Source organism: Tauraco erythrolophus, chromosome 8 (assembly GCF_009769465.1).
Source record: "Tauraco erythrolophus isolate bTauEry1 chromosome 8, bTauEry1.pri, whole genome shotgun sequence".
NCBI lineage: Eukaryota > Metazoa > Chordata > Aves > Musophagiformes > Musophagidae > Tauraco > Tauraco erythrolophus.
Window position 1 is genome coordinate 33,518,480 of NC_141472.1, and position 13,902 is coordinate 33,532,381.

General features: G+C 41.5%; 1 protein-coding gene across 3 annotated transcripts in view; it reads left to right on the plus strand.

Annotated features, from left to right (window-relative positions):
- The window catches only part of KALRN (kalirin RhoGEF kinase), a 536,138-nt gene that overhangs the window by 375,659 nt on the left and 146,577 nt on the right, over positions 1-13,902 (plus strand). For all 3 annotated transcript variants that reach the window (XM_086615857.1, XM_086615858.1, XM_086615859.1), the window contains 6 exons: positions 1,811-1,993; positions 3,071-3,189; positions 4,458-4,524; positions 5,447-5,556; positions 7,120-7,189; positions 8,898-8,987. In XM_086615857.1, coding sequence (XP_086471983.1) covers positions 1,811-1,993; positions 3,071-3,189; positions 4,458-4,524; positions 5,447-5,556; positions 7,120-7,189; positions 8,898-8,987 — 639 coding nt within the window. The remainder of the gene's footprint in view (positions 1-1,810; positions 1,994-3,070; positions 3,190-4,457; positions 4,525-5,446; positions 5,557-7,119; positions 7,190-8,897; positions 8,988-13,902) is intronic.

Sequence of the window (13,902 nt, forward strand, 5' to 3'; positions counted from 1 at the left end):
CTAAATTGCAAAGTCAGTCTGCAGCAAGGCCATGGTTTTAGTAGCTTCATTTCACTATGTCCTGAAATTGATCTTCTGTAATCCTTAAATTCCTCATCAGGCCGTCCATGCTTGCATGGGTTTGATTCACAGGCTTTGTGTTCTTCTTGTCCTCTTCTGTTTTCTTTAGCTTGCATGTTTGTGAAAATGGGAGATAACTAGCAGTGGCTGGAAGTTAATTTGGTCAGACAGGACCCATACAACATTATCTCTGGCCTGTAACCACCCATAATCAGTCCACCTGAAATCATGTTCCAGTTCATAATGTAATTTTGATTAGAATAATCCTGACTCATTCTGAAGTTTCCAAACTATTTCACTCTTGACTTAGCCTAGAGTTGAGTTTTATACCTTGTTTCTTATTGACCATTACTGGCTGTTCCTTACGCTGATGGATCTAGTCTTGCTCCCTAGGGCTCTAGTAAATCACTTTCCTACTGCTGACCTAGAATATTTTCACTGCCACATGCAATCTGATAAGTGCATGTCACTCCCAGACTGATGTTATTCTCAAATTAAGCTGTAACTGAAAGCCTTCCTGATCCAAATAACCTTCTGACCAAACTAATTGTTTGGAAAGCAAAACACCAGTAGCTTTTGGGAATGAAACACCCTTTAAATATGACAAGTCAGATTTTTACTCCTCCATACCTAGCTTTGCTTAAGTACTCAGTTATATTTGTTAAGCTGGCCTCTGATTCTGCTGTTAATTTATTTTGCTGGTGAAATTTCTTGAATTTAGTTTTGTGTTTGAAACCTGCTAGATGTTTTATGGTCTGACATGCATTTGTCCATTTGTGGCCAGATTGCTGATAATGTCAGGTACTTGAAAGCATGTCTTGCTTCAGGCAGAGTGGAAAGTCCTCCCCATCTCTGAAAAGCAGCTTGCCAGTACCTCCGGGGATCCCACTGATTCTCCTTTTGCTTTCCAGGATTAACATGTGCGTTACAGCTGGAGTACAGACTGTGCAGTTGGTATCTCAGTTTTTTTGAGTTGGCTTGAACATAGGGTCCAGGAACTCAGGTTCCAGGGGTAGATTTGGAATCTAAGCTAAAATTTATAACTAGCTGTTTTGTGCCAGATTTGCACAAAGTTCCTTAACAAGGAAAACCATCGTGACTAAAGGGCAGTCAGAGCCCAAGCGGAATAGAAAAGACCTCTGGAAGATTTGGGGGCTCAGTGTATGTTTTGGAGTTCAGGCATCTTTTAGTTTGTAGTGTTCTAACTGGAACTAAAATACTGATGGGAGATTTTATAGTAGACCAAGAATTTGGATTTAAATTCTGTTTGTTTCTGAAACAGAGTAGTAGTGACTCAATCTCACTTCCTGGACTGATATGTGGTGTATTAATGACCTGCCTACACAGGTCTGCAGAACCATCTCAGTATAGATTCAGAGTAACTTGGTGTATTTTATGAGGTGTGATTTTTAAATCCTGTCTTCTACTCCAAGGCTCACAAAAAATAAGGTTTTGGTTATGGGAAGAAGGCATGTCTAACTTCCAACACATTTTCCTTATGTGTTTGTGTGTGTGTGGTTTCAAAAATGACTTTTTCTATCTCCTGCAGCTTCATAAGTGTCCTTATAAAAATGTCATTTCTTTCATGTTTTGCTGGGCAAGGTTTAAAGCATCTGACTCTGTATAAGATGAAGTACAGGCACTCTTTAATGATGTATGAAAAAAAAATGTGAGCTGCTTCTGACTGCTGTGTGAATTACAAGCAAAGGAAATAATAACGCATTGTAACCGAGGACTATATTTTGGGCAGCAAACAAAGGAGAAAGTGAAGCTCCTCATCCAGCTGGCTGACAGCTTTGTAGAAAAAGGACATATACATGCCACTGAAATTAGGAAATGGGTCACCACCGTTGACAAACGCTACCGTGACTTCTCTCTCAGGATGGGGAAATACCGCTACTCACTGGAAAAAGCCCTTGGAATCAATACAGAGGTACTGTAAGTCCGTGTCCTGCTGGGGTTTCATACGAAAGCTGAAAGTCACAGAGGGAAGTGAGGCTATGGAATGAACGCTGCAGCTTATCGTGTGTCCATTAGAAACATTAAAACCTAGCCAACCTACCTAGCCAAGCTCAGAACTGTTTCTGAACAGAAAAAGTTTTTTTGTGACAGATCAGTGATATGAGGAGGAGACAGATGAAGATCAGAAAAACTTTCTAAGCAAATGTTTGCACCATTCTGCAGGAGACCATACAGCTACTGGAAAGGACAGGAAACACATTATTGGAATAAAAGTCTGTGTTAATTTTAGCATAAGCCATAAATGCTGCTTCCACACCATTATTTTGAATCAAACTCAGGCTTTGACTGTAAGTTTCCATTCTCTCATCCTTTAACTAAGCAAAAAATTGATCCCCGACCTCATCTCTGAGCTCTTTGAGGTGAAATAGAGCAACACAAGAGAAATAAAATTTAGAATCTCCTGCTATTCCCTGGCCACAGTATTAATGGGAAGAGCCAGAGGCAGAAACACTTAAAAACCTTCCAGTCAAGTATCCTTTGAAATTAAGTATCAAAGAAAGAGGAATAAATTCCTTCACTTACACCCTCAAGATGAGGGTACTGTTCCTTGTAGGTTCTCTGGTTTACGCAGAGTTACTAACCACAGTTTGGAAAGGTATTTCCATGGCAGAAGGCCATTGAAAGTGGGGATTGTCTCTGCATAGTGCCCTATTTTATCAGACTCTTCATGAAGTCTCATACTAGGCAACTAATTTAGATGTGAATGACTAAGGTGAAATTTAGATGTTTGTCATCAATACCTATTGCTAGATAGGAGTAACAACAGTGAAGACTAATAACTATCATAGTTGTTGCTTTTTAAAGAGTTCTCTCTCACCTTCTCACTGTAGTGAGAAATCTAAATCTCTTTGAATTTCCTTTCTTCTGGCATTGATATCTTTATCTTACTTTTTCCCCTTCTTTTTCCATTTGATCTCATGACCATGCTGCATTTCACACAACAGTAGGATTACAATGAATTTAAAATCTGTACTGTCGCTTTTTCTAGGATAACAAGGACCTAGAACTAGATATCATTCCAGCAAGTCTTTCAGACCGGGAGGTGAAGCTGCGGGATGCAAATCATGAAGCCAATGAAGAAAAAAGAAAGTCGGCCAGAAAGAAAGAGTATGTCCCCAAATGCTCGCAGTCTGCCATGACGCATTATCTAAGAGTGGTTCTATAATATTTGCATGACCAGAACTGACAGTCCTATAACTCCTTCCAGCTCTGGAAGCTTATTAAGCTAAGTCTACAGATGTAGGGCAGAAGTTGTGACTTGTAGGCTAGAGAATTTCAGAACATACAGGTTGAATTTATTTTGGTTTTAACCAGAAGTTACTTTTGGAAAGGGAAAGGAGTGAGTCAAACACTTTGATTAGACCCTGATGTCATGGAGATACTCATTGTCATGATTTCTTTCTACCTGTATGTGAAAAGTAAAAGGAACAGGAAAAAAATGAAAAGCATCTTTATATGTCTAGGTATTAGCTAAACTCCAGTGACATCCAGAGGAGTTAACTGGGTTTCAGTGACACAAGAGTTCACTTGAAGTTTAGTTTCAAATTTCAGTGGGCATAAAACTGAGAGAACTGGAAATATTTCATACTAGAGGAAATACTTGGAGAGTGCTTGTTGCACTTAAATCTAGAAACAGTCTAATTTTGCAGTATTTTGTCTTAATTTTTGTGTGAGAATATTCTTGAAAGTATTTGTGTGTATGATCCTTCTCAGCCCTCTGAAATGGTCACTACGGTGCATAACCTTGATAAGAAACTGTTTCTACTTTAGGGAACAGCGGTTACACTTGGTCTGCCTGTGGCACATTTTCAAAACACGGGGCATTTCAACTTTGAGATGAGCAGCCTCAGGCACTACAGATGTGGTTGCTGGGCTTCCCAGCAGTCTGGATTTTCTCTGGTCAGATTCCAAACTGTTGGAGCCTCTTCAAAGTAGTGGTGTCTTCCAAATCCCTGTATTGCCACTGAAGGTCAAGTTTCAGGTTGACTTACCGCTGACTATTAGTGAAGATGCAAGTGGTGTAGGTGAATCTCAAGTCCTTACTCCTGGGAAAAAAAAAAAACATCTGAGAATTAGTTGGCTGCTAAAGATGGTCATGTGGTCATGTAGATAGTAAATCACAACTCACAGTTGCAGAAATAAAACTTATTAGAATTTTATGCATAAAAGATACTTAGAAAATAATACTACAAAGGACTAAAGTAAGAAGTAGTGTTTTATTCATGGTCCTGAAAGGTGCAAAGTGAGGCAGCTGAAGGTTTAGAGTGGAAGTACAATGATTCATAAAGACAAGAAAAGGATGTTTTGTTTTCTGTTCATTGTACAAATGTCTATAATGTCAAAACACCTGAAATACTTTTTTTTTTTTCCTCAAGATTTATTATGGCTGAGCTGCTTCAGACTGAAAAAGCTTACGTCAGGGATTTACATGAATGTTTAGAGGTAAGTTACAGCCCGGGAAGTCTCCAGTATTTTCAGGAAGGACATGGTATCCTTTGCGGGGGTGGCATTCACTGTACTGCAAAGGCTGACCTTGACAAGAGTCTGTGTGAGGGTACAACCATTGGAGGCTAGCCACAGAGCTGTGTCCTGCTGGTGGTGGGAGCATGGTGGGCAGTGGAGGGAGCTTGTCTCCCACTGGCAGAACTGTGCCCTGTGCTCCCCATGCGTGGCTGTAAATGGCTGTACCTCCAGGGACACCTCAGTGTGCCTTTTTTACAAAGCCGTGCTCACCCCTGCAGACTGAGAGCAATGTCCTGGCGCTCAATAAAGAGCAATATATTTGCGTGTTGACCTGAAATTTGTTGGTTTCTAGTCTTTTTTAAATCACGGAGTGTTTTCTTAAAGAATTCAAATCTATCCCTTTGGATCATATCACGCTAGAGAAAGAGCTGGATTTGCACTGTCAAATACCTGGCCTAGCTCTACAGCAGGGTGTTTCTGAAGAGTACTGTGATATTCAGAGCAAAAAGCAGGGCGTATTTCAGTGAAATCCATCAGCTTTCACAATCTTGCGGTTTGAAAGAGATTTTTATGTGTCTAACGCTACTGAAGTGGCAAATCCAGCTTATCTTTCAACTGTTTCTGCCTGCAGATTTTGGACACCATCAGTTGGACAGCAAAGACAGGTGGTGTTGGCATGTTTCTGCTTTTTCCTCAGACAACTTCTAAGTGTCAGCACTTTGAATTTCTCTTGAGAGCTTTCTGTGACACTGGAACATTTTTTTTTTTTTTTTTAGTTTGTTTGTTTAATCTCAAAGTACATAGTTCCCTTGCCAGCCTGTGCCTTTGGCAATAAAACAGGGACATCTATTCTTTTTCACTGCATTTATTCACAAAGCTAAGAATTGCTGGTGTCTTTCAGACTTACCTTTGGGAAATGACAAGTGGAGTGGAAGAAATACCCGCTGGGATCCTTAATAAAGAACACATCATCTTTGGCAATATTCAGGAGATATATGACTTTCATAACAAGTAGGTTTTCCTGACAATTCTGTTAATGTTTTCTAAGGAAACCAAAGGCATGTGTATGCCCATACATCTATGTATAGGACAACGCACACAGGAGTGTAAAGTAATTGATCCAGATTTGCAAAATAATGTTTGATTTATTCTTTTGTTTCTTTTATGAATTGCATCTTAGTTTAAACTTTGCCTTCAGCTGATTAAAGTGTTAAAGTCATATTCTTTCCCTGCTGTACTTCGAATGCAATAGCAGTTATGAACTTAACGTTTAGGGGTGCTGAATCCCAAAATTTCAGGCTGAATTTCAAAGTGTATCTTCAAGTGACACATCAAAACTAAAGCAGTTTGAAAAACAAAACAGAAAACCCTCCCCTGTTGAAGTTCTGGGAGACTTTCAATGCTTCAGGAATATAAACACGCCATCACATACACATAAATATAGTCATCACATACACATAAATATGTTCCAGCAGAGGCTGCCATATGCATGCTTTTGTGCAATCAGCTTCAAAGCATATCAGGATGGTAGATTTGAACTACGTATTACATTAAAAAGGCCTTCAAATGCTGGATGAATTGACTTCCAGCCCACAAGAATTGCCCTGTGTTATGGGTAAATGTTCTTCCATTTAAAACTATGCTAGGATCACCGAATTGCCTTCCCACTTCCTTGTGGTGCTATATTTTCTTTTTAGTAACCCTGACTGATGCCATCTGATTACTCTCCTTTTTGACTTTCCCTTCTTCCCACCTACCACCCCTTCAACCCTCAGTCATGCACCTCAGCTACCTGCAGCTATCGTTTCTCCTTTCTCTGACACATCCTCCTCCAGCCTGCTGCTTCTGCATAATCCTTTTACCACTAGCAACGCTAGTTGGGAAACTTCTAGCAACACTAAAATAAATCATTCCTCCCTTGCCTCCACCAGTGTCCTCCACAATCTTCTCCTTTGACTGGTGATGTTAAGGCACCCCCCAGCCTGATTCAGGGCTGAGGAAACAGCACATTCAGTTGTTTGTCTTTCTGCAATTTTTGTTTCACGTTCCTCTTTCCACTCAGGCATTGTACAGGACTCTGTCTGCAAGCAGAGATGTCACTCATGGTGCAAGGTGTTGGGAGCGAGTTGATTACAAAATCTGTATTTTGGGAGTTTACTACTTACCTATGAAGTGTCAAACTTGTTTAAATTGTTGTCTTTTCTCCAGTGTGCCGAGTTTGGTGATGGAAAGCTGGCAGCTTTGGGCTTCTCTTTTTACTCTTCTGCCGAACCACTGCACAAGATCTTTTTGAAGATTCACAATTTAGTTCTTGAATATCGCTTTGCAGTCCTGAATACACTGACTCACTACTAGGGATTGCTACCTTTTCCTTTCTAGTAGAGTTGGGCACGACTGTGCTCAAAAACCAAACCATACCTTGGCAAGGACACACTTTTTCCACTGGCAAGACACGTGATTAGCCTTGTAATCAAGATACAAGTATTGATCATTAGCACCAATTAACTCATTGGTCATTCTGCTTCTCCTGGGTATTTGACTGTAACTAATTACATCGGTGTCTTCTTTTTTCAGCATTTTTCTAAAAGAGCTAGAGAAATACGAACAACTGCCTGAGGATGTCGGCCACTGCTTCGTCACCTGGGTAATGAGGCTTCTTCTTTTCATTATTTATTCAAATTAATTCCCCCAGCACAGACAGAAACAATCTGGGAGTTGGTGCAAGGGTTATGTCCTTAGTGATAAGTGAGTTAGGAGCAAATCTGCAACTACAACTGTTTTGTCCTTCACCTCTCCTAGGGTGAAAGGTTCCCTCCCTTAACTCTTCTCCTGAGCAGTGGCATGAAGGCTTTCCAGAGCCTCTTTCTTTGTCCTGCACTGACCAGCACAGCTTTTACCTCTGCTGGTTCCTGTTTAACAGGACTTCATCAAATCAAACCTGTATTTAGGGGTGACATTCATTTCTTTGTGAAGGGCCCTGGGAGGACAAACATTCAAAATCTTAATATACCTTCCTTAGAGAATTTTGGTCATGCCATGAGACCTCTACAAAGGTGAGAACAACATATTTTATCAACATTTTTCTTCAGAAATTAGTGTCAAATTGCTGAGCTACTGTGCTCTCTCATTCCATTACCCAATGCCAGGATAATTTCCAACAGGGCTTTGAAATCTTGATCCTAAGAGTCTTCATGGGTGTAGGAGGCTCCAGGAATTGCCTACAGTAATTTATCTGTGTGAAAGCTGTTCTCTTCTCAAAATATTTACCAGGCAAGTTGGCCGTCTTCATGTTTTTTCTGATGGTTTTATTCATATTTCAAAGCTGGGAATTAGTATTTTTAAAGTCATCATGGAAAAAATTCACTTATAAAAAGGTAAGCATATTTGGATGATTTCAAATAGATTTTTAAAAACATGACAAATATTGATGAAATGGATTCAGAAATATTGTTTATGAAGAAGAGGTTTACATATTTATGGAAGATGGACATAGGGATGGATCATTGTGTGCAAAATCTTCACGGTACTTTTAAGATACTCCCACATCATTTGCAGCAATAGTACCTGTCCAGAGCTCTGTGTGTGGTTACAGACATGCATACAAAGCTGCCTGCCCAATTGCAGGATCCTGTTATTTAGATACTTGGTATAAAAAAAGAAATAGTAATAAAAGGAGGCCATCCTCCTCTTCTGTTTGCCTGCCTGTCCCTGAGACCAGAGTTCAGTAATATGAAACTGTTCTAAGGCAGGAGTGCCCAGATGCTTTTAATTTCCTCTTAAAAATAAATAAATTAGGAAATGAAATGTGGAACACTCCTGGCACAACATGAAGTTTGAGCTGTTAAAGTCTGAACCAAGGTAGGAAAGGCAAGTTTGGGCCAGGCGTCACAAGTCTGAGCCAGTCTCAAGTCAAAAATGTTGGCTTGAGCCTGTTTAAGCTAGGTGAGCCTCTTGCCCAGAGTTTCTGCGCTGGCTTTATCTGCGAGTAGGTGATAGAGCCAACACTTCATGACTGGGTTTTGAGACCTGCAGACTTTTGGATGCAATCTGTGTAACATCATTAGAGCTCCTAGAAATTATTTTATAGCTGGATTAAAGTTTTGGGCCTTCCCTCTGTGACACTTGTTAAAGAAGGCCTCCCATAGCTGTCACACGGTGCACCTCATTTCCCTCAGAACTGCTCAGGTAAGGTATGAACTGTGGGTAAGTCTTCTGTTCTTAATTTGCAATTCGTAGGTTGCTTTGAGAGGTGGGGTTTTATCACCTGTATTTGTCCTGGTGAGCCTTAATGAAGGACTGTGCCAGCAGAGAAATAGCTTATCTTGCTTTTCCCTTGATGTTTGTTTTCACAGGCAGATAAATTTCAGATGTATGTCACCTACTGCAAAAACAAGCCTGACTCCAGCCAGCTCATCCTGGAACATGCGGGGACTTTCTTTGATGTAAGCAGCCATTGCCATTTTCCTTCAGCCCGCATAGTGCAGCTGAATCACCTCTTTTTTACATCTAAGCCACGGATTCCCTTTTGTGCTTTGGCATTTGGGTTTTTCACCCCACTGCAGGTATCACATGCTGTGAAAACTGATAGGCTGCGGTGTGATGTGTGATCTTCATCAGCGTGGCAAGTCGTTTTTAATGGAGACACACATTCTTATGGGAACCTTTGTGCGTCTTCTGACCCAATCCTTTCTAAAGATCTGGTTTAGATGTACTGTCTGCTTCTGGGTTTAGTGGTAAAACGAAAAGCAGATCCCATTATATTTTATGACCTGAAATCCCTAAGTCCAAAACAAGATCCTGTCCTCCTGTTCTGCAAATTTTACCCACCCTATTAAACATTTGCTTCATCATGTTAGTAAAGGACTCTATTGACTGCAATTAGATTATTTCCCTTACAAGTGCTACATGGTTTGCAGGCTCCAATCCCAGTTTTGTAGGCTAAGAAAAGTCTTTATAAAGTTTTGGGAACTTTTAGACTAAGCTTTCCTTCTGATTTTTGGAGCCTCCTCCATTTTGCCGTGCTTTTCTGCCAGATTATAGCTTTAATTAGTTGCCTTTTTGAAAAGATGCTAAAACCTCTTTTCCGAAGCGCTGAAAATCTTTTTACAAATGTAACCAGCAGGATCCAACGTGCGATGCGGTTGGCAGCTGACGTGAATCAGCTCCTCTGGGTTTGGTGTGTGCCGATGGTTGCAGCTTCTCAATTAAACTTCACACTGAAAGATCTCACACGAGCCAGCAGAAAAGCGATGAACACCTTTTTTTTTTTTTTTTTTTTTTTTTTTTTCTTTTTTTTCCGCCTTGTTACCAACGGTCTAAAAGTAGAATTGAACTGAAAGGGATTTTCCAGGAGGTGGCGCGTGAGCCTGTGGATGGTTCGTACCGGCCGGGGGCTCCGGGAGGCTTTGAGCTGCCTCGGGCTCCGGCAGCGGCGTTCGCACAGCTTAGAAGCGTTTCCTCTGCTAAGTTTTTCCACTCCAGCTCGGCATATGGGCTGGAAACCCGCCTGATGTTGCTTGATACTGAACATTCATGTGTCAGCATCTGGTGTTTTGCAAGGGGAGATGTTTTCCTTCCCTTGGTGGGAATTGTGCTGGACTACCCAGTGATGCCTGTGCAAAAAGAAGAAGTTGGGTATGTCCCTCAAAGAATCCCCTAGCAGTCACTCAGAGTGACTAAAGTAGTTCGAAGTACCTGTAGATCCTTCTTATCTTTATCTTGGAGTGGTAGTGGTTAAGTGAAAGGACAGGGGACAGTCTGGCCCGAAGAATACAGAGGAAATGGCTAGTTCTTTTCTTCCAGGCAGAACCTGGAATTTCCCAGAACACTCTGATGGTGAGAGTGAGTTATCTAGGATAACACCTCTTAGTAAGAAGCCTGCTTGAAGATCACAAGTGCACAACCCCTCAGATTGCATAAACCATCATAGAAATCCACCTTTGAGATGAAAACAAGCAGTCCCAGTAATCTATCTGAACCCTCCAAGTCCATGGAAAATTTGCAGCTTCAAGGATCATTGCAAGGGTTAGATAATTAGGAGAAGGAGCAAAGGAAAGTGAAATATCTTGTTTAAAACTCTGAAGAGAATTACTAGCGATGCTATCATAGTTGGGATGTTCTAAGGACATAAGTGAAGCCATATATGTAGAGAAAAGCAGTTTCTTTTCTTAAAACAGTTGATACAGGTGGAAAAACATGCATAAACTCTCAGTTGTGAAACTTGAATAGTTTATCCTATAGCATAAGTCTAATAAAGGATAAAGATTGCGATCTTCCCTCCCTACAGATCGTGCTTTGCATATAAAATTCAGAAGTTATTGGCATAGTTATATTAGCTGGAAATTGCATAGGGAATGGAACTAGTGTGCTTACTCTTTCATAACTGCAGTAGACTCGTTAATTTGCTTCCTTCATTTCTTGTGTCTGTCTTGTTCATTATCTGAGAATATTACTACATCACTGAAAACTGTGTTCTTCATTCAGTAGTTTCAAAGATAAACAATGCCTACCATTTTTAACAAATGCTAATATTAGTAATACCACATACTTCAGGCCAGCAAGATATATTTTTGATTACCAACATGAGTTAGCCCTCAGCTTCAGCTGGTGGAAATCAGCATATTATTGAGGTGATTGAGTTGATTTTAGAGTTTCTTATTTAAGCAAGCTTTGGTCCTTAGGATAAAGAGTTTGGTTCAGTCATCTATATGCTTCTGCTAGTTTGAATATTTTTTTCCTTTAAATCTGAAAAAGATCAGTTTGTTGTATTCAAGAAGCCACAGGGCACCGTTGATTTGCATGACCAGCGTTTACAGAGCGGAACATGGTAAAGCTCATTGACTTCGGTAGCATTGCAGAGCACTGGGCTTCTGCATGGGTGATGATTCTTACATAGCATCTTCACTGAGCTGGAGCGTCCCTTAGGAAATGGGCAGAAGCACAACCAGGGTCTCAATTTCTCCTTAGTAATATTTTTTTCTGAAATTGCTCACCGAAGACTTGTGTCAAGCATTACAAAACCTAAATGTTTCAGGAGGGTTTTAGTGTTGAATCAGTCTGCTCAGCAAGCCGTTGGTCTGTACACTCAGTTCGAGATACAGTTTGTCCTCCTACCAAACCACTGTATACAAATTGATGACTTCTCTTAATCTGTGAATCTCTTTAGATATTTGATACGAAATCTGGGCATTTTATCACTGTTTCATGGTAAATTTGGCAATTCTTATGGTATGAAATTGTATTTAAGTATTCCTGTCCCCATACTGTGCATCCAAGGGCCTCTGAGTCCTGTGCTGCCCTACACAGAGGATATTTTTGGTGTTTGTCTGGGATTCTGTCATTCCATGTAAAGGAACATATTGATCCTGTTCTGCAGCTCATCTGGTTTGCAACACACAACTGCCATCATGTGGTGCCTGTCAGATACCTTCATTTCTTCCAGACCCTTGGGACACTTTTGCAGCCTAAAGTTGTGTCTAATGGTGACCCATGGTGCACTATAATGTGAGCGAAGCTTGCTTTAAACGAGAAGCAGGGCAAAATAGAGAGCATAGAGCCCTGTGACTAGCTTGCTTCTGAAACCTGCCAGCTGCTTCAAAGCTAGCTCCCATATCTCCGTGCTTCATGTTACTTAGAGGTGTGCAAGAAATGTCTGCGCTACTGTGCTCTACACCGCAGACCTCTCCAACTTCCACCTCCAACCACAATAAGTCCAGACCTCTTTAGTTGTTACAAAGCCAGCCCAAGACATGCTCCAGCAGGCTGCCATCTTAAGCCGACACCTCCAGGACCAGAGGGAGGAGCTGCAGGGAGAACGTCCCTTTCCAGCAGTGTGTTTGTCTGATGGCCATGTAGCAGTGCTAGTTCGTTCCTGTGCAGCAGGGACAGCTGTCACTCCACCAACTCACTCCGTCTCCGCACAGAGCATCCTGGCAGAGCAAGGAATACCTGAAGGGGAGGCATCTTTCGGGGAGCATGCCCTGCTATTCAGAGAGCTGGGGGGGAGGAATAGCACTAAATTCATTACTTGAATCCTACAAAACCAAGTGTACTTGGCCAGCTCCAGGAAGCTCACAGACCTGGCCAAAGTCTTGCTGGCTCCAGCAGTTACTAATTGAGTCCCAGCCATGTGCTCTGCAGACACTGTCCCTGTTTGGAGCCAACCATGACTCAGCTTTGTGCAAACTCCGTTAAACCCTACACAGAGCCACTTCCCTTTTGAGTCTTGTTCATGGCATCAGAGATATTTTTTTTCTAAAACAAATTTGCCTAGTACAAAAAAAAAAAAAAAGAATCTGTTGGCACTTTGTGTAAAAAGTGGCTATTTTTCCATTCCAGCATAAAGATAAACACCGGATCTGAAAAACTCGGTAACCTCCATAGTACTCAGCAGAAAATTAGACTCTATACAGAAGGAAAATTTCCATTCTTGGCAGCTCTTTCCCTTTCATCTTCTGTAACTTCGTCCCTCTACAGCCTCAAATTTACCCTCCAGTAGCTGGAGATAAATCCTGTTCCTCCTCTGCTTCCTTAGGAACTGAGGCTTTCCTGATGGCCAGGAGCAAGGGGAGGCATGCCCAGGGCCTGGCAGAGACAGAAGGAATTCCAACCTGTTCTATTTCATCAGAAAATCTGCTCCTGTAGGACATGAGTTTGAACTCTTTTAGACAGCTAAATATGTACGTTAAAGTCCTGTAGGATTTTCCGGAGCTCCTAACTCCTACTGGAACCAGTTGGAGGGAGGCAGCTGGGCCCTTTGCAGACCTCACCAGGTGCCCATCTGCAATGTCTCCAGAAGTTCCTGAGCACATCACATTGACTAGCATAGATGTTTTGGTTGAGACTCAGGTGACAAACCAGTATTCAGTGCTCTGAAAGGTATCATGAGGGTGTCTCTCCTGGCCCCCAGCTGCCACCGCAGAACAGCATAGGTCTGTCAGCACTGTGTCAGACCTGTCACTCCCATGTGGATACTTCAGCTACCCCAGGGCTCTCAAATGGTACTAGATGCTTACGTTTAGATTGCTAAATTACACCCTACGCATCCAATTCAATTTAATGTCATTCCATTTTAATTGAATGTTAAGACTGGTTTAAGCCTTCATAGCTAGGAGAGACCCGTGGACGTGACAGATAAGTCATGTTTGAATCGGGGCCTGTGTAGTTGACTCGACATAGCCTTAGCTCGACTTGCACAGGGCCCCTGCAGTGCCAGTGGCCTTAGGGGGACTCTGCAGTTTATTGCCGGCCTCTCTGAAACCAGTTATTTGCATGGGAGCTTAAAGAGAGTTTTAAAACTAAACAAAAAAGTGCAGAGATCCAGAGCTAAAATTAGTTATGGGTGGTTCTGTCTGGCAG